The following is a 21657-nucleotide window of genomic DNA, read 5'->3' on the forward strand; positions in this document are numbered from 1 at the left end:
GGAAGAAGTAAATAACCTACATAAAATCAACTATAATATTATAATCACTTTATTCATAACCCATGGGTTTAAATTAATTATTAATTATAATTATACTAAATTTATATCAATGTAACTGCAGTGGGAAACTGGTTTCTACTTTTGACCTTGCTCCATCATTAACCTTTGCTTTTAGACTGCCTGTTGTTATTTTGGCAGTGAGGTTACCTGAAGGTCAGCCAAATATTTCAGGAAACAAGAGAGAGAACAGGTGAAAAATCCTTTTTGAAATCTGTTTGCTTGTTTTCATACCCATGTGTTCTTTTACAGACAAATATATATATATATATATATATATATAACCATAGTACACATGATGACCAAAATGCTAGAAGGTAGCAAAGCATTAGAGCAAAGAAAAAGAGATTTTTGACTGAGAGGTTTTGCTTCTCTCATAGGGTTCATTCACCTTTGGCTGTAGTATCTCTGCATGTTGACATTTGTCAGTATATCAGATAAAGAGCTGCAAATTGCTTCAAACATTATTTACTCAAAGCACCTTCTTCCTTTCCCCATAAGTTACATGAGTTTGATTAACAGCAGACTCCAAGTCACTTACTGAAATTTGAGCTGCAAATAAAACTGCTGACTGCTCTTGGCATCTATTTAATATTTAAACTCTCCTAATGAAAACCTCATTCTTTGATTTCTCTGTCCAGCTATTTTTACATTTTTATGCCCTTCTGGATATTTCTAGGAAATACTTTTGGTCACAATTGGCCACATGTATTTATGGTTTAAATGTATACTTAGGAATCTATTACCATTAGACCATTCAAATATTTTTTTCCTATCATTTTTCCAGCTACTGAACAACAGAACTCTTCTAAATAATCTTAACTTCCTATTTGGTTCAACTTCTTTTCTATTCTGCCAGTGAAGTCAGAGACTGTTTTATCACATCATTTGTATTCTTGAACTAAGCACAGTTTGTACCTTCTAAGGCATCCAATTCTAAATTTCTAGCCATAACAAATAAAGGGGTTTTCTAGCATTTGGGAGCCTTTACGTTACTGTATGAGCATCCTGAATCAAAGAAGTCCACATTTTTATGTGAGAAATTTTTCTACAGATTTTATTTTTCCAGAGTAAGTATATGGTGTTAACCTGAAGGTATATTTTGTTTTCCTGCTAACTATCCCATGAGTAGCCAAAATGGGACAACTGCTGGTGTAACAACCTTGTACCATGGAAAATATTGATAAGTATAAGTAAGGCAGCCTTTTCCAGTCTTTTCAAAGATAATAAATGCTTTTCTTCTCAACTTTAATTAGAAGGGCAAAATATCATGCCCCTTGAGTAATTAATGTTCTCAAACAGAGCTGTCAGGGCTCCTTATATCAGTAAAACCTGGTGATTAAAACAACCTTAAAAAAACCACCTTCTTGCTAATAATAAAAAAAAAAAAATCACATGCCTTTCCCATATTAAAAATTGGGTGGGATGCAGAGAGCAAGGGGAGAACAAATATACCCTGTACTTTGTTCTCTTAAAGAATGAAATTATTCTCATGCGGCAAAGTGGTTTATATTGTCTCAGTCACTGATGTGCTACTAGGTTTTTTTGTTTTAGGAAACCTTTTGTAAGATACCCAGTTTTCAGCCCATTCAAACCATGATGTGCCAACACTATACCTATGTACATCTACTGGATGAATAGCAGCACTGCTTTCTATACAAGCATTATTATGACAGAATCTATTTAACTAACGAGACTGAAAATTGGCTACAGTATGGCTGTCATTCAAGATGTTTTCCAAGATAATGCTCACTGGACAATTTGTCATATATACAGCTGACTATGCAATTCCAAAAAATATACTAATTCCATTCTAATATGTTTGGAAATAGGCAGATTCATAAGTATTTACATTTAAATTCCCATTTTGCTGATATCTATTAAGTAACAGATATGATATCTATTAGTAACACCTTTATGTCAAATTCACCACCCAAGTTTGCTAACTGCTAGTACCACAAATGCTTGAATTTGTCAGATGTTACTCTTAGGCTAAAATGTTCAAAATTATTAAATTGAAGTGACAGAAGCAATGGATGATAGAATGTTGTACTTAGCACTTCTCAGGGTCAAAGTCTGACTCTCAGATTGATTATTTTTCATACAAGTTTACAGAAAATTATTCTTGCGACAGGATTTCACTGAAGATAAACTTGTGCTTCTGTGCATAAGCTCACTTCCATTTTTGGAACCAGACTGACTACCTCACAGCCAACACATGACGTTTGCTCCATTTAAATACTTTGATCTCTTCCTTCCTATCTTGACATATGAGTTCCTGCTGACAAGCTTCTTTATGAAAATAACTTACATGCATTAGGTATATGTATTCCAATATGAAACTGAACTTCATTTTAGATGAAAGAAATCTTATAGGACTTGCTAGAAAAATCTCAGCAATAGCATGACTACTATGTAGGCTGGAAGGTATGTGCTATAGGACTTGTATTCTGCTTACATTCTGCTATTGTTCAATGTTAATCTCCACTTTATGTAGTAAAATTAATGTGCCATAAGGCTATGCAATGGCCAAAGGAATAATGTGTTTTCAGTGAACAGAAGGATTAATACATACATTTAAGCTTGGCTTCTCTTTTGGTCAAGTTTGTGGGATTTTCAGTGTATACATGAGAAATTTCTTGATTTTTTAAACTGATTTTGTGTTCAGATCGTGAGGTTTTGTTTATAAACTAGAAAGAAAATCACATTTATAAAATAGAATAAACATTTTTCTTTGGATATATAAACACACTGCATCTTCATAATAAGATCTATCAACTTCATATAAAACAGAGGGGTCTTCTAGTTCTTTTTCTCCATATGTACATCAGTGCTAAGTAACTAAACTAAACTAAACTACATCAGAGAAATGTTATTATAACTCATGGCTTCTCTCAGAAATTCTACTAGCTTTGCTTGTGATGTCTGTCCATGTTGAAATATCCTTCCCATTATTTTTCAGTAGCTGAACTGAATCTTCCTTGCAATAAAAGCCAATTACTTCTTTTCCTATCACAGCAGCATCTCTGGAGCAACTCTGTAGATTCATAATTCTATTTTCTTCTCAATGAGCTATAGAAGAAACAATTCCCAGTCCTTTCCTATTTGTCTCACAGGAAACAGTTCTGAAATATCTGCTTGTTCTTGATGTTCTCATTTCAGTCACCCTGCATTTAGAGAAGCATCAAAAGGCAGCAAGTCTCAGGAATGATGTATTACTGCAAAAAAAGAAGAAATAAAGGGTTTTAATTGTTAAGGGGAAAGCACTGCAAAACGTTAAAAATCACATGTGATGACAGAAGTGTGATGAAATCAGTTTCTTGCAGCTCCTGTGTTACATTATTGAGAGGCCTGCTTTACCCACCCCTGTAGTGGCTAAAGTAGTCTTTACACTGTAGTTCCCCCTGTCAAAAGGACATTTCAGGATCAAGAGACAGGTGCCAGCAATTGCTGTGACTAAATGAAAAGCAGTCAAAATGTGAATTGCAGAAAGGGCCAAGCCTGTATCCCTCCTTCCACTCATTGACTATTAAAGTACTAAAATTAGTGAACTTCTAGATGATTAAAAAAAAATCATCGGTACTCATCTAAATTAAACTTAAGTTGCTATGCAGATGTATTTGATATTGAATCCCAAAGTAAAGAAAGGACTACCAAAGGAATATTTTTTTTTCCTAGACTAGATGTATGCGGAATATGAATTATCCATTGGCAAGATGTGTTTTGGGCAGGCATAAAGGGAATGTTTTATCAACACTCTCAGGATATAGTAACTGAGACTGTCCACAACAGGCCTTAATTAGTTACAAAATTCAGAGCAGTAATTGTAATTTATGTTTCCCCACCCCAGTTTACTAGGTGAACGGCTCACCAATATCCTTAAAAATATTGATTCCCTGTTGCTCCTGGCTCCTCATTGACACCTGTTTTCTTCTATCTCCTTGTCTACTCTTCTACTTCTCTTTAACTACACTCTTATTCTTTCACTTGATGCCTCATTTTTAGATTTCCTATCCCACTGTCACACACATGAAGTTTCCTTCCGTTTCTCCAGGAGTCAGGCTTCCCTACTAACACCTCAAGTTTGTGAAAAAGCCTCCAAGTTAGGATGTCAGGTTGCAGTAGGAGACATGGACGTTTCTTTCACGGGTGCTTAGGGGAACCATCAAAGAATCAATCAGATTGGGAAGGAAACCTATGGCTGGATCATCGAGTCCAACCTGTGAGCACACACCACTACCTTACTAGACCACGAACACTAAGTGCCATGTCCAGTCTTTCCTTAAACACCTCCTCAGCCTCCCTGGACTGCCCGTTCTGGTGTCTAATCACCCCTTCCATGAAGAAATGCTTCCTGGTGTCCAACTGAACCCCCTACCCCCCGGCTTTGCTTAGCACCATGTCCTCTCGTCCTGTCACTGGCTGCCTGGCAGAAGAGGCTGAACCCCAGCTGGCCACAGCCTCCTTTCAGGCAGTAGTGCAGAGTGATAAGGTTTCCCTTGAGCTTCCTTTTCTCCAGGATAAACACCCCAGCTCCCTCCACTGCTCCTCACAGCACTTGTGCTCCTGTGCGTTGCCCTTCCCTGGGACCGGTTAGGCTGCGGGACGAGAGAGCCCCGGCAGCGGCAGCAGCTCGGCCGCAGCGCTCCTACGCCTTTAAGGGCGGCCCGGCCGCGCCCCCACGTGTGCGATCAGCTGACGGCGCGTCCCGCCCCCGCCCGCCCCTGCCCCGCTCCCTCCGCCGCGAGGTGCGGGCGGCAGCGCGGCTCTGACAGCGCCGCCGGGGCAGCGCCCGCGCCCCCCGCTCGCCCCCGGCGCGCCCGCCCGGCCCCGCCGCACCGCCCGCCCCGCTCCCCGGCCCCGCCGCTGCCCCGCCGGCCCAGCGCCGCTGTCAGCCGGGCGGGCGCCCGCGGCCCCTCCGGAGAGCTCGGCAGCGCGGCGCCCGGCGCCACTCCGGTACATGGATTACCTGGTAGGTTCCCGGCGGCAGCGGAGACCGTCGGACATTTTACTGAGCGGCTGGGGCGGCGTCTGCGGCGCGACGGGGGGCGGGGGGCAGCCCGGGGCCGGGGGCAGCCGGGTCCGGCCGCGCTGCCGCACCCGGCCCGGCGGGCTGTTAACGGGCGATAAAGCGGCCGGGCCCCGCTCATTTGGCCGCTATTAGGTTGCTAAAGCCGTGACCCGGGTCGCTGTTTTTTTCCTAAACGCTTTAGCTTAGGGCATGCTTCAGTGAACTAAATTGCTACCGCGGACGGGATCAGCCGAGCGCCCGGGCAGCTGGTATTCGGGGTAGTGTTTATGGCTCTTTAATGAATATTGGCTCCATTCGTCTGTGAAAGATCGTATCGCGGGCATGCACCTCAGCTGGGATCGTGGCTGGTGTTTGCCCTCACCCGCGCACCCTCGGCGGGCAAAAGCCCTGTGGCACGGCTGGCTCATGAGCAGGTGGCTTTGTTTTAGTATGGTACCTGCTCACCTGGTCTTTTCAGCCCAGCAGTGGGGGGGGGGGGGAGGGGGGGGGCGTAACCAGCACACCCCATCGCTCCGGTCCTGTTGGCATCCCATTGCTCCAGTCTTGTGGCTTCGAGCTCTGTGCTGTGAACTGGTGCCCGCTCCTTCACCGTGAAATGCTGCGAAGCGTCAGCTGGGGCAGTGAAGAGCAGGCATCTTCTGGCCATCCCTGTTCGTTGTTGGTGTCAAGTGGGACCAGGAAGTATTTGGAGTCAGAATCTTGACTCTGTCATTCATACTTTTTCACACGGGATGCTCACGGGTGTACGCTTTCAAGAGAGGCTCATCAAATGCAACAGAATCTCTGGAGATGCTCTTTTTAATGAACAGAATATTTGCCATGCTGAGATGAGAGCTGCATGCAGTGTCTGCCTTTTCTGGTAGCTAACTAAACCAGAAATACATTAAATTAATACTTCACTATTCTTGTGTCTATGGAGCTAAGATTTGTTGTGGTTTATTGAGCCTTGCAACCCCCAAAATGTTTTAGGCTTGCCTTTCTGAATTTGAATACTACAGAGAGACACTAGAAAATGAGTCTTGTGTGGTGGAAATGGTAGGCAGACTTTTCTTTAACAGCCTAGTTAATGAAATACTGATAATAAACTTGCCGGATATCAAGTGCAGCCACATAGCTCCTTGAGAGCCTGGAGCTGTTTCTGAGATTTTTTTTTTCCTTTATAAACTTATGGCCAGACGAAACTGGCCATTCTGTACTTTTTCAAATGCTTGCATTAACCTTTGTGACTGCTACAGGCTGTTGTGTGGAAGGCCAACCACTCTGAGAACAATAAATTTAATAAGCCTTGCAAACTAAGAGCATGTTTTTGTATTAACTTAAGGGGGGAGGGGATTAAATAGCTCTGTTTTTTTTTTTTTCTTCCCCTGACTCTTATTCTCCAGCTGATCCTTTTCCTCTTTTTTGTCATGTGGCCTTCTTTAGTGTCAGTTCTAAAACCTGTCATTGATTATGAGGTTCAGGCACCTCAGAAAGTCTGCTCTAACAACAACAACAAAAATTATGATGGTGACTTAGACAACTAGTTGTGTACACCTGTTTTTGGCTTGTTGTCACAGTCTGCTCTGGTGTAAAGATGGGCCTACTCGTTATCTATGCAAGGCTTGAAGTTGTGTGAACGTTAAGTTATGGCTGTAGAACAATTGTCTCATTATTTCCATAGCAAAAAGAGCTGTACATGTTAAGGAATTTTGTGTTTTGTGCATTTATGTTGGGTTCTTGCAGGTATATAGGCATGAAAACACAAACAGAAGGTTTCTGGTTCCTCATGTGGGGCACCTGTGTTGCAGCCTGCCGGCAGTGAGGTTTTCTCCCGTGCTTGCAGTGTGAGGCAGAGAGCAAAGGATGAGTTGTTTTCCCTTGCAGTAGTGCTGAGATGGAGTATTTGACGAGTTTTGGTTATCAGGGGGGCTGAGTGAGGGAGTGTAGGGGAAGGAGGTGAGGACAGATGAGGTCCGGTTTGTTGCTGCATGAACTCGGGGTCAGTGCATCTCCACAAGGAGCCTACCCTCAGCCAACTCTTCCCAGACTTGCATAGTAAAGTTCTTTTCCTGATTTTAGCTGGATAGGACCTACATTGATGGAGATGTCTTTTTTCCATTAAGAATCATATCCCTAGAAGTAATGAACATCTGAAGCACTTTCCAATATCATCAGGTTATTGAAAGCACTCAAAACCTTCTCAGAGTGAAGTCAGTTGGAGCCAGCTTGGACTATGGCCTAAAATTTTTATGGACAGATACCCAAAACCTGAGTAGTGCCTTCCCACTTAAAGTGTGACCCTTGATTTATGGCTATGCCATTTGATAATAAATTGGTGCTAAAAGAGTATCTCCTGTGATGCTCTGGTCTGTTTTTGCAGTTTTACATTGTAACAAAAAAAGTATCACTGGCCTCTGTATCTTTGATAGCTAGAAGAGGCTCTTCAGCCTGGTGCCTCTTTTATTTTTGTGTTGCTATAATTATGATGTTAGGAGTGGTGTGTTTTTCTTTTTTTAAATCAACATGATTAAACCAAGTCCAGCCTCTAAAAAAGAATACATCTTCACTCAGCGGCACTTTTCACTTACATATAGCTGTTTTGCTTGCATTTAGTTAACTGTTTTAAAACATACTATGTGAACATAGCTGCATGAATGTAGAATGGCAGGTTTTTGTGACTACATAAGCTAGGGTACTGTCTGCAACCTTCTTCAGCTTCATACTTGCTACATTGTGTCTGGAAGGATTTCAGTGTGTGCAAAGACTTGTGTTGGTTGGCCTCTGTTCAGTTGACTATGCTTAATTTAAGGAGTTACGCCATGATGCATCTTGTGAAAAGCATGGTATGTGACCAGTCTTACAGTTCTTGCTCGGAGAACTTGTGGGGAAACAATAAAAATGCTTCAGTTTTTCTTACGTGCTGCAATTACAATGCAGATTTTAAGCTCCTGAGTAGACTTTCACAATACACTTCTTCAGTGGCATCCTCTGCACTAGGTAAAGTTCTTACATATTTCTATTCAATGTATCAGCCTGGTCTGTGTAGAATTTTTAAAAACTGCTTGAGAGAGTGATAATGAAATTTGAATCTGTCTCTTCACAAAAGAGTTATATTTGCCTAAGAGGTTTATAATAAAAAATTGATAACCTGTTTAATTTTGCATTTTTATTATGATAACTTATCTGTAAATTATATCCCAAGATGCTATGTACTGTCTTAGTTGTAGATAAAAATATTTCTTGGGGAGGTATTGAAGAGCATATTCTGACCTGAAATGAAAGATAACTCTTTTTGGATGATGAACTGCTTCAGCTTTAGTAATTTTTTTTTTTAATTTTTTTGGGTCCCTTTTCTGAGGAGTTAAACAGAAACATGGGTTCTGCAATGTCAAGAGAGTGCACACTCGTAGTGCATCAGAATCCTTGTTGCTTTGTTGGGGATTGGTTTCTTTTAACTATAACAAGTTTGGGTGAGTTCTTGTTGTTCTTTGTGCACTTGTTAGCAGATGCAAACTATTTTGCTCCAGTATGCATGCACATGAAATCTAAAATTTGATAAGTTTTTGAGTGAATTAAACTAAATTTTCAAATTTTAAATGAATATGTGAATAGGCCTTGAACTGACTTAAGAGTTTCTGCTTTGTTTCTGAACAGTCTTGACCTCACAATCTAAATAGTTAGTGTTCAAACAAAGTCTTACTTGGGAAAAGCTGCATAATCCAAATTGGTGTTCCTAAAGTGTTAGGTGATATTAAAAAAAATTAAAGTTTTTGAGCAACTTTTCTTTTTTGGGCCGCTTACTTTTAAGACCTTTCTTTTAAATAGTTAGACTCTTTAATTGAATTGGACAGGTTAGATTCAGAAAGTGGCAATGTGGGATAGATCAAGACCACTTAGTGATTGTGGTATACTTCAGATCCAGTCTTTCCATTGCTGTTGCCAGTTCCATTGTTTGGTATCTGCAGGTCACAGGAAACATTTTTTTTCTCGCGCTGCAAATGTGTTAGAGAGGCGTATGTTTGAAGGTAAGGGTTTTACTTCACTGAAACTTTGTAAACTCGTAGATGCTGTCCTTTGAATAAGGAAAAATGGGTTGAGGTCCTTACTAGCAATTCTGTATTTTTCTTCTGAGGCACGTGTGTGATTTGGATACATTGCCTACAACATGAGCAGCCACGGTCTATAGGCAGGGCCGCGTCCTCTTACTGTTTGCTGAGCACCCCTCTCATAGGAATTCTGTCTTTTGTAATGTAACAATAGAGAATGTTTGCCCTCTAGGTTGACTGATCCATCAGCTATAACAGCCTTGAAAACTTACACCTTCTGTAGAGCACAAGGGCTTCTATTTTATTATTGTCCCTTCAGTTTGGGGAGTTGATTAGACACAAGGATGAGGGGTCTGACAGTTGTTTCAAAAAAAAAAAAATGTAGCTGAATGCAGGAAAGAAAACAACAGCTGTAAGGTGCATGCAACTGTATTCGTGTTTGGATCAGATGTGAATCTTTTAATTGTAGGTCATGTTTACCTAGGTTTGCATTGCAGAGTGATCACAGATGACATGAATTTAATATTTTTCAAATGAAACCAGATGGAAGGATTTACTTCACTTAATGGATTTTTCCACCATAGGCCTAGATCAGAATTAGTGTCTGAAGTATGTAGTAAGAATACTTGGTATTCAATTCCAGCTCTTGCTATGTACTACCAGACCATGTTGCTCTGCAGTGTGCTGCTCCTGAATTCTTCAGTCAGACCTCCAAGCTTCAAGGCAACATGGTGATGAATTTCACAAAAGGTTAGAAATGCAAGCTTTTAGTAAGTGAGAATATCTGCATTTAGTAAGGACAAAATATTCCTTCTAATACCACATGCTGATTAACATTTTTGGCTTGTTGTCAGTATCATCAACTCATGTTTTTTAATACTGCCAGCTTGTGATGTTTATTCTTCTAAATGGAGTTCTGAAGTTTTGCGATTGTATGAGGATATTAGCTCTCCATTAATAAAAGAACATTTTTCGTTTAGTTTAAAACCACAAATGTGGCCCAAAGAGCTGTAAGGCCCTATGAAAAAAAACACAACAGTATTTAAAATTTTTGCTTCTTTGTGTTTTGGCTTGTGCTGCTCTGCGTTATGTTGGTTTTGCTGTTTTTCACTGTGTGCGCAGGATAACTTTCTGAAGTGCAAACTATCTGACTGTGACTATATGAAAGTCCTTGTGGGCATAAGTAGGGTATTTGCAATCTAACAAAAGATGGCTCATGCCAGAGCTCTTCAGCGTACAAAATTTATTTTTTCTCTCTGATAACCTGGTAAAGTGACTAAATTAATTGTCAATGAGTGTGTAAGTAAGCTCCCTCTGTCTGAGGAAGAGACACAAAGCAGGAAATGTAGCTGACAAGTGCTATTGTGCTAGATGCAGTCCTGCCCTAGAACTTTGTTGCTTGTAAGAATAAACTGTAGGAAGAGCTTGAATCTTTGATGTTCTGTATGTTTTGGTGGAAGAACAGAAGAAAAATTTGTTCACAGAACCCACATTAGCTTTTGGCATTGGAGAATCTGAGTAAGCAAGATGGCATCCAAGATCCACTAGGAGCTGTTGATATGGGGGAAGTAAGTTTGCAGATTTCTTTTTTTAAATTATAACTTGGAGCTTTTGTATAGAAGAAACATCTGTTTTCCACATTTTATTAGCTTTATAATAACTGTTGCTTAGTCTTCCTTTATATGATTTTGACTCTAATAGAGGTGAAAAACTTAAATCAATTAAAAATGAAGTAATAGTTTTGTAATCTGTAATACAAATTTCATGAGAAATACAAATGAGCATTGAGAGCAGAGCTCTGGCAGCAAATAAGAGGGAGAAGTGAATGCAGAGATTGCAAGGGAGTTTCATGTTCGTGTTTAGCTGTATAAACTGCATATGCTTTGGATGGGCTGATGCAGGGACAAATATTAAGAATGCATATAAGAACCCAGGAAGAAAATCTAGTACCTCTTTTGATATTTGTAATAAAATGGCAAATGAAATTCAGTGTTGATACGTGCAAAGTTGCATATATTTTTAGAAGAAGTCACATGGCAGTACAGATGCATGGATAGGCTCTAAAATATCATCAGTACTCAGGAAAGGGAATGAGGATCCTTCTTTAAAATGTCATCTCAACCCAGACATCTGTCAACAAATTTTGAGTATTAAGAAGAAAAAAGAGGGAAAGATCTCATTTTTACATTGCTTAAATATAAGGTTTGCTCTTGTCTTACTTGCTACATTACTGGTTGCATCATTTCAGGAAGAGTATTAAAAAAACCAAAGAAAATACAGAGAAGGATGATGTGGTAATTGAAGAAAAGCAATTTCTTCCATACAAGCAGAGATAAGTAGTTACAGCTCTTCAGTCTGAAGAAAAGACAGCTGACTGGTGTGAGGAGGTAATAGTCTAGATGTCTTTTGAATCAGAAAGAGATTAGGCAATAAGCATGTTTTTCTATACAGAAGAACTCACAGTTATAATCCAGGAACTGTGTTTTCTGCATGTGAGTGTAGTTGAATTCTCACTTGTGGTAATGTTAGGAAAGTGAAAATGAGTAGACCAAGAATTTGTACAGGGTCTTCAAAGACAGGGCCACTGTGGGTTGGTATTAAACATGATGTTCAGATATGATGGTAGGAAATCCTGAAGTTGTGATTACTGGAACATAAGGATAGGTCCATGAGGTATGATTCCCTGGATATCCTGATGCTTTGCTGTGGACTAAAGACATCCTCCTCATCTTTCCTCCTCATTGAGGAGGAACCTAGAATCAGTTCTTGAACAGGAAATTGCAGTTAGGAAACTGAGATATTCTGAGTGGTGTCCAGGAGTGCTGTCCACTGTAATCAGAATTTCATTGACTACACAAGAGGTGGGACTTTTCAATTCAGAGGTATTTATGAAGATAATCTTCTCCAGGAGCACAGATTCCTTCTGCTTGGAAGTACATATGACAAAAGGCTATTGGCTTTCTGACATCTGTGTTTCAACAAATTTATAACTTTTTATGTAAGGCCCACAACACTGAGTGAACCTGAAACTGTATAGACAACCTGTGTAGAGGGATGATGCATTCTACAATGAGTGCTCTCTTTTCTCAGTGCTTTCTTCTTGCCCAGAAACTTGCATAATTTCAGGTTTCAGCAAGACTGGAGAAAAGGTCCAGAATTCTTGAGAAATGTCTATGCTGTTCTTGCAGCTATTAATTTTCTGCTGGCTAATCTGTATCTTACACTGCCTCAGCCACTGCAGTCCTGGAAACAGTCATGGAAAACTGTTCTACTGAGAATATTGCCTAAAAGAGAGGAGAGCATTGTTCTCTGGTGCATCCACTTGATTACTTTTTATGATGACAAGAGAGTTCTTGGATCTAGTCCTATTTCCTGTTCACATATCATTGCTTTTCCATCAACATCAGGTTTCTTCTAGTCTCTAAACTGAGATTTATTTTTCTAATGATTATGTACAAGAAGATTGGTATTTTAGAAATCTAATTATTCAGCATTGAAGGAGAATATTAAAATATTTTCTGTGCCTTTTTTCCCTGAGAACAGTATTAAAAAGAATTCAGGGAGTTTAAAATAGAAATGTTGTTAATGGAATTTGCTAGAGGGCTGTGACATCTTGTGCAGAAAGGGGAACCTTGGAATTACTAGCTGGAGTTCAGTAGGCAAGGTTAGCAAACAGCAGTTCTGGTCAAAGTTCCTGCTACCTTTACTATAGTGTTGTTGTGTGTGCTTTTGGTACCCACATGTTCCTTACAACACATAAGCACTGAGAATTTGTTTCAGGCTCCATACTTAAAGGTACCTTAAAACCTGCATATTTTATACACTTGTATTGCTAATTTTTGCAATTTTATACACTGAAAAAGATGCAGATAAGAATAGAGATGGAAAAACTTCTGCCTGGAAGATGCAGCAATTCCAAGTGTCTACTGGGTTGTATCACTTCATTATAAATGAGGAGAGGTGTACCTTGATCTTAAACATATTAAAGAAACATATCACCAGAAAAAAACCCCTCTAACATCTTCCTTTTCTTATTTTGCTTTCTGTTTTTGTGGTCTTGGAGCTGTATTCAGTGCTGTAATTTATTTAGAATTATGTCACAGTGAGTTGAGGTTGAGGTGATTATTTCTGCTGGGTGGCAGAACTGGCTGTTACTGCAGTTCTGTAAGGTATTGGGTCTTTTGGTTCTTTCCTGAGAACTTGGTTAGGATCACCCTCCCCTTTTGCCCACCAAGGTTCTTGAGGCTAATGCTTTCAACTCTGTGCTTGAAGTCATCAGTTGCAGAACATGCTCTAATTAATCTTTTCAAAATCTGGTCTTTTGTAAATATTATGAGTAGGGATTTAATCTTGTATGTGCTGACAAAATAGATATTTAAAACAATGGCTTTGTGAGTTGCAGACTGTGTGCCTGTGTCAGAGCTGAATGAGATTTTTTTTAAACACCAAATACTGAAATTGCTTTGTACTGATAGCAGAATACTTGAAAAAATGGACAGAACAGATGCTTGTTGTGAATTGAATGCTGCACAGCTGCAGGGCAGACATGTTTCTAAGTCATTATAAACAGCCACATTTTTACAAGATATGATTAAAATAACAAAGTCTTGGGTGAATAGGAAAGCTAGCTATGAGTTTGCTTTCCAGTGGGAGAAATTTTTTAATGTTTGTGAGATGACCCTTTGCCTAGGCAGAAGGGTGCTTTTTGACAGAGACGCATGCATATCTTGCTTGACATATTTGATCTGACGACTCCATTTTTCACTTTAGACATGTGAAATCACATCTGTGAATAATTAGTCTTTGTAGAATTGTGTCAAACAAGCTATCTTTCTTTCATAGTATTTGTAGGTATATTTTTACTTTTTTTTTCTTTTATTTTCATGCCTACCGTGTAAAATCCTTTCAGAAAGCAACAATAAACTGTAAGTAAATTATGTGTAAATTTTCCAACAATTGTTTTGTTGCCCAATTGTATGGTCCCAAGTGAGTTGCCGCAACCAAAGTAATGAAAGATTGCAAGTGTGAAGAATAAACTCCCCATTGCAGCAACAGATAATCAACTGTCTTAATTCAGTGGTCAGACTGATAGTCTGAAGGATAGTATCACTAAACTTTTAATTATTTAAATCAATTCCTGTCACTTTTTCAAGGATTAAACTGAAATACTTCTGGGGAGGGAATGTAAATTTTCAGAAGAAAGGATAGGTGAATATAATAAATATTAATAGTATTGTTGGATTTAATGATCCTTTTTACCACTAGAAAATGTAGTTTATAAGCATTTTCTTGCAGACTTGAAGAAGGGATTATCTTAATATTTCACTGGGAAATGCATAAGGGAAACAATCAGTACTGTGTGTGACAGAATTCATGCCTTATAATAATTAAAATAGCCTGTGATTTTAGAATGTTAACAATGGCAAACCCAACAATGGATAACTAAGGTAACATGGGATGTAGGTTATTTTATTTTGCTGAAGCAAGGATCTACAGGGGCTTGCTGGAGAATTTGAACTGCAGCTTAGTTCTCCCACTAATGCATAGCCTGGAAGTAGTGAACAAAAATTAAAAAAAAGAAAACTATTTATAATGCTGTGCTTGTCTAGAACAAAAGCAAACTGTATATATGAAGAAGCTATAATGGTTTGCTGCTGCTGCATGTTTACTTCTCTTGCAAGCTGAAATAATAATTTACTTTATATACAAAGTTGTGTCTGCCAGCAACGTAGATTCTGCCAGGATACTGAAAATGCAAATCATTCAATGCATCACCCGGTGTTTTAAGTATGGGCTTAAATTGCCACAGACCAAGGTTAAACATTAGGAAACTTTCTAGTAGAGAGGGTAATGAAGCACTGGACTAAATTGCTTGGGGAAATCATCCATCCCTAGAACCTTTGGAACAAGGTCTGCAAATGCTGTCAGTAGGGGTATGGTTTATGACCCCGCCCCACCACTTTGTGTAACTGTAGGATTTCTTGAAGTCAGTTCCTGTTTCTCTGTCAATTTTTTCTTTCTGGGACAAGCTCAGAACACAAGAGATAGACTTAGATGTTTGGTCTTAAGGCTGAAAAAAAACCTGCTTTAACAGAAATGGTGTTTAAAGTCAGAATCTCCTTGTCATTAATAGCATACTAGATTACTTCCAGTAAGAAATGAAAATCAACTGTGCTGTTGAAGTTTTTTTTCAGGTTTTTTTGCTGTGCTTTTTGACTTTCAGACAGTTCAGTGAAATACTGTTTATTTAAAATTTAGATGTAGCAGTCAACACCAAAAGAAAAATGTTGCTAAACATTTTTTTATTACTTGTAATTATTAAGATCTGTTATTTTGGTTTTTTTAATCCCAATTTTATTTAAATGGGTATTTCAATTCAATATTGTTTTTTTTTTTGGAGGGAGGGAGAAATTAGAAGGCAGATCCTGAAAAGATGTTTTGATTGGTATGTTTGAAGTCTGTGTCATCCAACACTTTATCTCAGACAATGTGTGGACTTTTGAAACTTGTAATGAAAATGTTCCGCTTGAAGGCTTTAAGTTTTGTCTTTCAAATACCTTACATAGAGTAATTCCTCAATTACTCTTCTGAACAAATAATTGTAAGCTTAGTTTATTTTACCTAGTTGTATAGGAAATATGGCAAACCTACAGTAGTTTTTATTTTGGTATTGGAGAGCTGCATTTATTTCCTGGCTTTGTTGTGCTAATTAAAGAAGGTGTTTTTCATCTGTTTCATCAGAAACTCGTAGTCCATCCTCAGCCTCTCTGGGTGACTGCAGAAGACATAGAATTGTGGCATCACAGCAGATTGGAAGTTGAGCAAGTTGAGGGTAAAAACTTTTAATATGATTATTCTCAGCTTAAGAACAGATTAAATAAAATGTTCTATTTTTGTGTTCTACTTTAGAAAGCTAAAGCAATAAGGCTCCAGAAATGTGCAAACATTAAATTATATGTATTATTCTGGTATATAGAGGAAGACAGTTTCAGTGATGGTAAAAGGAGAGAAAAATATAAACACAGAAGCTCTTTACAGTCCACTAAAAGGCCAAAAAGAACTCCATTAAAATGATTCTCGCAGATTGTTTTTAAATCAGAGTAGATAAAAATAAATGAGACTGAAAGCTTACATGCAAGTTATTAATGTTGTGTACAGGCATTTTTGGGATCATTAGATAAATTGAGACCTATAATGAAATACTGAACTAGTGAGTGTGAAGGTATTGACACCTCTACACTGCTGCTTCTGTATGAAAGGTAGTATGTATCTGTATAACCTGAATTTATATGGCATTTTTCTAAGGTTTTTTTAATACAGCTTTGAAAAAGGTGTTTCTTTCAGGGGAGAGGGGAGAGATGGGAAGAAAAGTAATTCTTAATAAACAGCATTCTTGATAATGTTTTTATTTTAATTCCTTTAGACTATGTCTGAATGTATCCAGCTCTCATTTGCTGTTTGTAGAATTGGCATTTACACGGTAAGGCAATGTTCTAACTAAGTATTTTTGTTAGTGTTAATGCCATTTGAGTGAAAAGAAGTTACTTAAGTTTTTTAGGATTTGATTTAAGTTATGCAGATAGCAAAAGGGATTTGTCATGCTAGTTTGCTTAAACAGACTACAGTGGATTTTTGTCCTTTCAAAGATTTACTAATACCAGAAGAAAAAAAGTATCCTCCACTTTAGTTAAAAAAAGGTAAAGAAAAACTCAGCCAGCCTCTTGAGGTGTAAGAAAATTTAGAATTCATGGGCATCAGTTGCTGAAAATTCTTGCGTAATGTAATTGCTGGAGGGTTTATGTACATTTGCCATTAAATGTCTATGATGTTTGAGTAATGTCACATATTAAAACATGTTAGCTGAATGCACATATTTTAAGTTTTTTCTGGAGAGCCTTAAAATTTTGGAAATGCTTTTAAGTTAAACTTAGCAAAACTTACATAAAAGAAATAAGAAGTTTACTTCAATTATGTATTCCAAATATGCTAGCTTTTTTTTTCTGCTCCTGGTTCTTCCAGTTAATGTTGAGAACACTTAGATGAATGGGGTTTTGTAGAAATTAACTTTAATTAATACATTACAATAATGTAGTGTATACAGAGCTTACACAATGTATATGACTAGATTTCTCAAATCATGCTTCATATCCTGGAGCTTTTAGAGTGGGAATGCTGCTCCTTCTGTTAGCACTTTTCAGGAGGAAGCCTGGAACATACCACTTCATACAGTCAAAAGTATGGGTGAGTTTTGACTAATAGTGAGGAGGGCTATGTGCCATCACTAAATCTTACTTGAGGATAGAATCTCAAAGTTTAACATTTGCTTTTGTTCACAGAATTTGGTTCCAGGTAGTGTTAAATATCTGCATGAGGTTTTTTTCCCATAACATTTGACTGCTTTCTGTTTTCAACATCTAAAAACCTTTTAAATGGTAGAAAAGATGAGTCAAAGGCATATTTCCTTATGGTATTTAAATTTTTTTGGGAGGACTTTCTGTCTAAAAATTACTGTGTGATAAGAGTATACTATCTTAAGGATCAGAGAGGGTTACAGTCTGACGTTTCAATGGCTACAATATACTCAAATGATCTGCTAGTTCTTAAGAGGGCTAGAGTGAGCTGCTCAAATTAATTTGAGAGAATGTCCGAGTATAAATATGTGTGAATTATGGACCTGTGTATGAGAAGGTAAAATGTAGTATATCCTCTGATAGTAGTCAGTTCTGTTTTAGTTTAAAATAGGTCAAGTGTTGTCTATATACTCAAGTCCTCTGCTAAGTTGTGGTAGTTGCAGTTATAGTGATAGTTAAATAAGTGGTATCTCACTCTGACCAGCAAAATACTTAATTTTATCAAATGTTTTAAATTGAAAAATAAAACCAGCTTGCTGAATTTATTAAAATGCTGAAAGAAATTGATTTCATTGACTGCTGGTACTTAAGGAGGGATAGTGAGGAGATGATGACTAGGCTTCAGAGCATCTGGAGATGCAGCGTTACGGCCACAGTGTACCAGGCAGGGCATGCCATGTAAAGTGCCTTTGAAGGCTAAAGTAGTTCCTTTAGGAAAATGCTAGCTGCAGAGAGTACTTTCTTACATGAAATGCCTCTCATTGGATGACTGGAGGGTAGGCTTGTACAGTTTTGGTGTCATAGTAAACAGAGAGGCCTGCTGAAGTGAGAGCTGTGCAGAAGGACAGTGTGATAGTTTCTGCCTCTGCACCATACCCTGCTTGTGCTTGTAACTGTCACCAGATTTGTTACTCAGGCGTGTCCGAAGTCTGGCAGCTGTTAGGTACTGAGTGCTCCATGATGTCAAGAAGCAAACCCCCACAAAACTCCAGTTCATATTTCCCTTCTAATTAATTCCTTGGGTGTTGTTCTTTCTGCTGCGTGCTATTTTGCAGATTCAGTTGATTTTCCATTTGCTAGCTAATTGATTTTTATCCAAAATCTAAGCAGTCTCTCAGATGCCAGTCCTTAGCAGCACCATGTGTTCAGCTTGTACTGAGGTACTAGGACACTTCCTGTTCTGCATGTCCTCATGGTACAGTGCTGCAAGTAAGGCTCTTAGTCCTTTGGACTACAGACATCTCAACTGTTAGCCTGTTATCAAGCTGCTTATCAGTAACACTCTAAAGCACCCATTACATCAACTGCACTACACCATTAAATTGGCTTCCTGTTTTTATGGAATGTACAGGTTATGAGATGGGGGAAGAGTTTATGTGGTCATCTATGGCAAAACAGCCAGTGCTGCCTGCCATGAGGAGAAAACCTACATCTTTGCAAGAATACAGGAGGAGATGTAATGCCTATTTCAGGTGAATTAACTAGATGAAGTATATACACTTGAAGGGAGGAAGAGCAACACAGAGGTGGTTAATATGAAAACCATATAGATTTTTGTAGGGGTCTGAAACTGATAGATGTTTCTGTCTAAAAGGAAAACATTATCATAAACTCAAATGAAAACTTTTGTGATTAAGAAATCAACCAGCCAATGAAAATAAAACTCAACTTGTTTCACATGGCTTCTCTCAGAAGTTTTTCAGATGCAGGTTTCTGCCTCTTCCATCATACTAGTATCTGCATCAGATGTGTCAATTGGATGTGTGGGAGCAGGCAGATAAATTTGTAAATCTGCATGACTGTGGAGACTGTAAGCATTTGACAGCTTGTAACAAAGGCTATAATTTATTTTCTTTCTGTTTCTGATTTAATTTTCTTAATTAGGTAAAGATCCTATTAAAATAATGATAGAGAATTCTACCTATGTGAACCTCAGAGGGAAAATAGTCCACTTTTTTTGTCTTGGAAAAGTTTTTATGATAGAACACTTGCCACCTTTATGCATATTGAAACGCTTGCCACCTTTATACTCCATCTTGGAAACAGTGTGTGTGACTGTGTGCATATACTCTGGAAGGTTCTCTGATACTCTGTCCTAGCCCTTGCGACTTTTTTCATCCATTTGCATATAATTTTAAGCTTTTTTCAACAGGGGTAATAAGGCATTCTTTCTGTCCCTAACCTTTAAATGTGACTGCGGGAACATGCAAATTGTAATTTTCACATAACTTGTTGTTTTAGATAGAAAAACAAGGACAAAACCCTCTACAGGGGTCAGAGCCATGCAAAAATGCCTGAGGAGGCCAAGTGGAAGCATGGTCTTTTACTGGTGTATATTAGAAGGTAAAATACTGAAAAATGCATTTTCCTGTTTCAGGAAATTCAAAAGTGAGTTTTTCTTGATTTCAAAATATGGCATCAGTAGATAAATAATTTTGTTTCAAAGCAACACAAGGATAATAAAAAGTTCCCTGTAGCTCTTTCTGCTTTCAAATGCTGGATATGGCAAAAGCAATGCACTGTGGCAACATTGCATCAATGCTGGCATTTTCTTCCTGAAAATCATGAGTAACTGATATTTTAGTTTTAGTAACCTCTTAGCTTGAATTTGAATGCAATGAGAAGTGGAAATAAATTATGCATTTTTACAGCTTTGCTTGCTATAGTTTGTGTATGGTTGGTACAGTAAACAATACAAATGTGCTTTTGGTTTTCTGTTTTACTTTGGACTTACTTACATTTGTCTTTGTTTATAGTGATAAATTCATGTCTTGAAATGGTTTGGCTGGAATCAGCTGTTGTGCTAAGGAATTTGTCTGATGTTAGAAAAAACAGAAATAACATTTACTCATGAAGTGGTGGAGAGGAAGCTCTTTAAAGAAGAGAAATCAACTAAATGCCAGCAACTAAAGGCAGCCATGAAATAGGAGGCAATCATGGGAACATGCCTGGGAGATTCCTGGAGCCAGCCAGTGACTTAGTGTGTGGAAAGCTTCCTATGAGACTCTTCCTCTCCCTAACATGGTTTCCCATTGGAAAACACTAAGTTAAAGTAATAACAGTGTTCATATAGCATATCCTGCCTACTCCTCCCTTTCCCATGTCATGTCCTTGACATGAGCAACATAACAAAAGCACAAAAGTGCAGCAGGAAAAAGTCCTTTTATGTTCTACCCTTGGGGAAATGTGGATAATTCCATTCACGGTCACTGCTGATAGTCTGTGGATAGCCTGTTGGAAAGGAAAGGTCTAAATGTTTTTAACTTCCAGCCTTAAATGAAAGGTTCTTGCTATCAGCCGAGTTTTGGCAGTGACTTGCACTGGGTGGGACTGTGCCTGCTGTGTTGTTGCAAACCTGTAGTCAAGCTGCTTGAACCATGCTAGTTGTGATTTGTGTTGCTGCCAACCTAAACAGGAGACAGAGGGGCAGAGTGTCCTGATGCATGTGTCACTCTGTGCATGTGAATGTTAGATACATTGTGGATTTTGTACTATAGTACTATAAGCTGAGACTTTCTTTTCTACTTTTCCTGAAATAAAGGAACAGGTACAGCATTTTTTGAAATGAGGAAAGTAAAAACAGGTGAAGGGGGAGAGAGCATCAAGACTGGGCCAGGAGAGTGGAAGAGTGGATCAGAGTACAATTCTCTTCCCTGTCTTTCCACAAAGTGCCTTGGTTAAAGTGAACTGTGCTGACATTGCTGAGAGTCTCTTCTTGTGGCCAGAGCTCATGTTACCTGCTCAAAGAGCTCAGCAGCTTGGTGCAGCCAATGCTGCTGTGACAGCATTGCTTTCCTGGGCTACTCATTGGCATACACTAGGTTTCCAGCTCTTTGAGAACCTCTGACAATTAGTTATTGCTTTCACTGAAAAGGTATGGTTTGCCAAATCAGCCAGCTGATTTTTGTCAGAATCTCTACTGGACAAATTTGCAAGTTGGAATAGAGCTTTGTCCTGGGCTAGGGACTTGAATACAGGTTTTGTTCCATCTGATTTGTCACTGCTGTCCATGGCTCCTTCCTGCTCTAGAGAACAGCAGTGTTGTTCCGCAGGCTGTTAGCTTTTAGGGGAGGACAAGAGGAAAAGCCCAGATCATCATTACAAAAGTCTCTAATGTTTTCTGTTTGGACAAGATGCTGTTTGATTTGCATTTATCAAAGCTGTGGGGTTAGTTATCCTGTACATAAGTGCT

General features: G+C 38.7%; 1 protein-coding gene across 2 annotated transcripts in view; it reads left to right on the plus strand.

Moving 5' to 3' along the window:
- The first annotated feature begins 4946 nt into the window (after positions 1-4946).
- The window catches only part of ARL15 (ADP ribosylation factor like GTPase 15), a 225855-nt gene continuing 209144 nt past the window's right edge, over positions 4947-21657 (plus strand). The window contains exons 1-3 of one of the 2 annotated variants that reach the window (XM_054289806.1): positions 4975-5029; positions 15856-15946; positions 16538-16594. In XM_054289806.1, coding sequence (XP_054145781.1) covers positions 16541-16594 — 54 coding nt within the window. In that variant the 5' untranslated portion in view covers positions 4975-5029; positions 15856-15946; positions 16538-16540. Of the gene's footprint in view, positions 5030-15855; positions 15947-16537; positions 16595-21657 lie in introns of both variants that reach the window. The other variant, XM_054289813.1, reaches the window with a different exon arrangement.

This window comes from Melozone crissalis, unplaced genomic scaffold (assembly GCF_028551555.1).
Source record: "Melozone crissalis strain CALT ecotype California unplaced genomic scaffold, PUWL_Pcris_2 ptg000005l_1, whole genome shotgun sequence".
Lineage (NCBI taxonomy): Eukaryota > Metazoa > Chordata > Aves > Passeriformes > Passerellidae > Melozone > Melozone crissalis.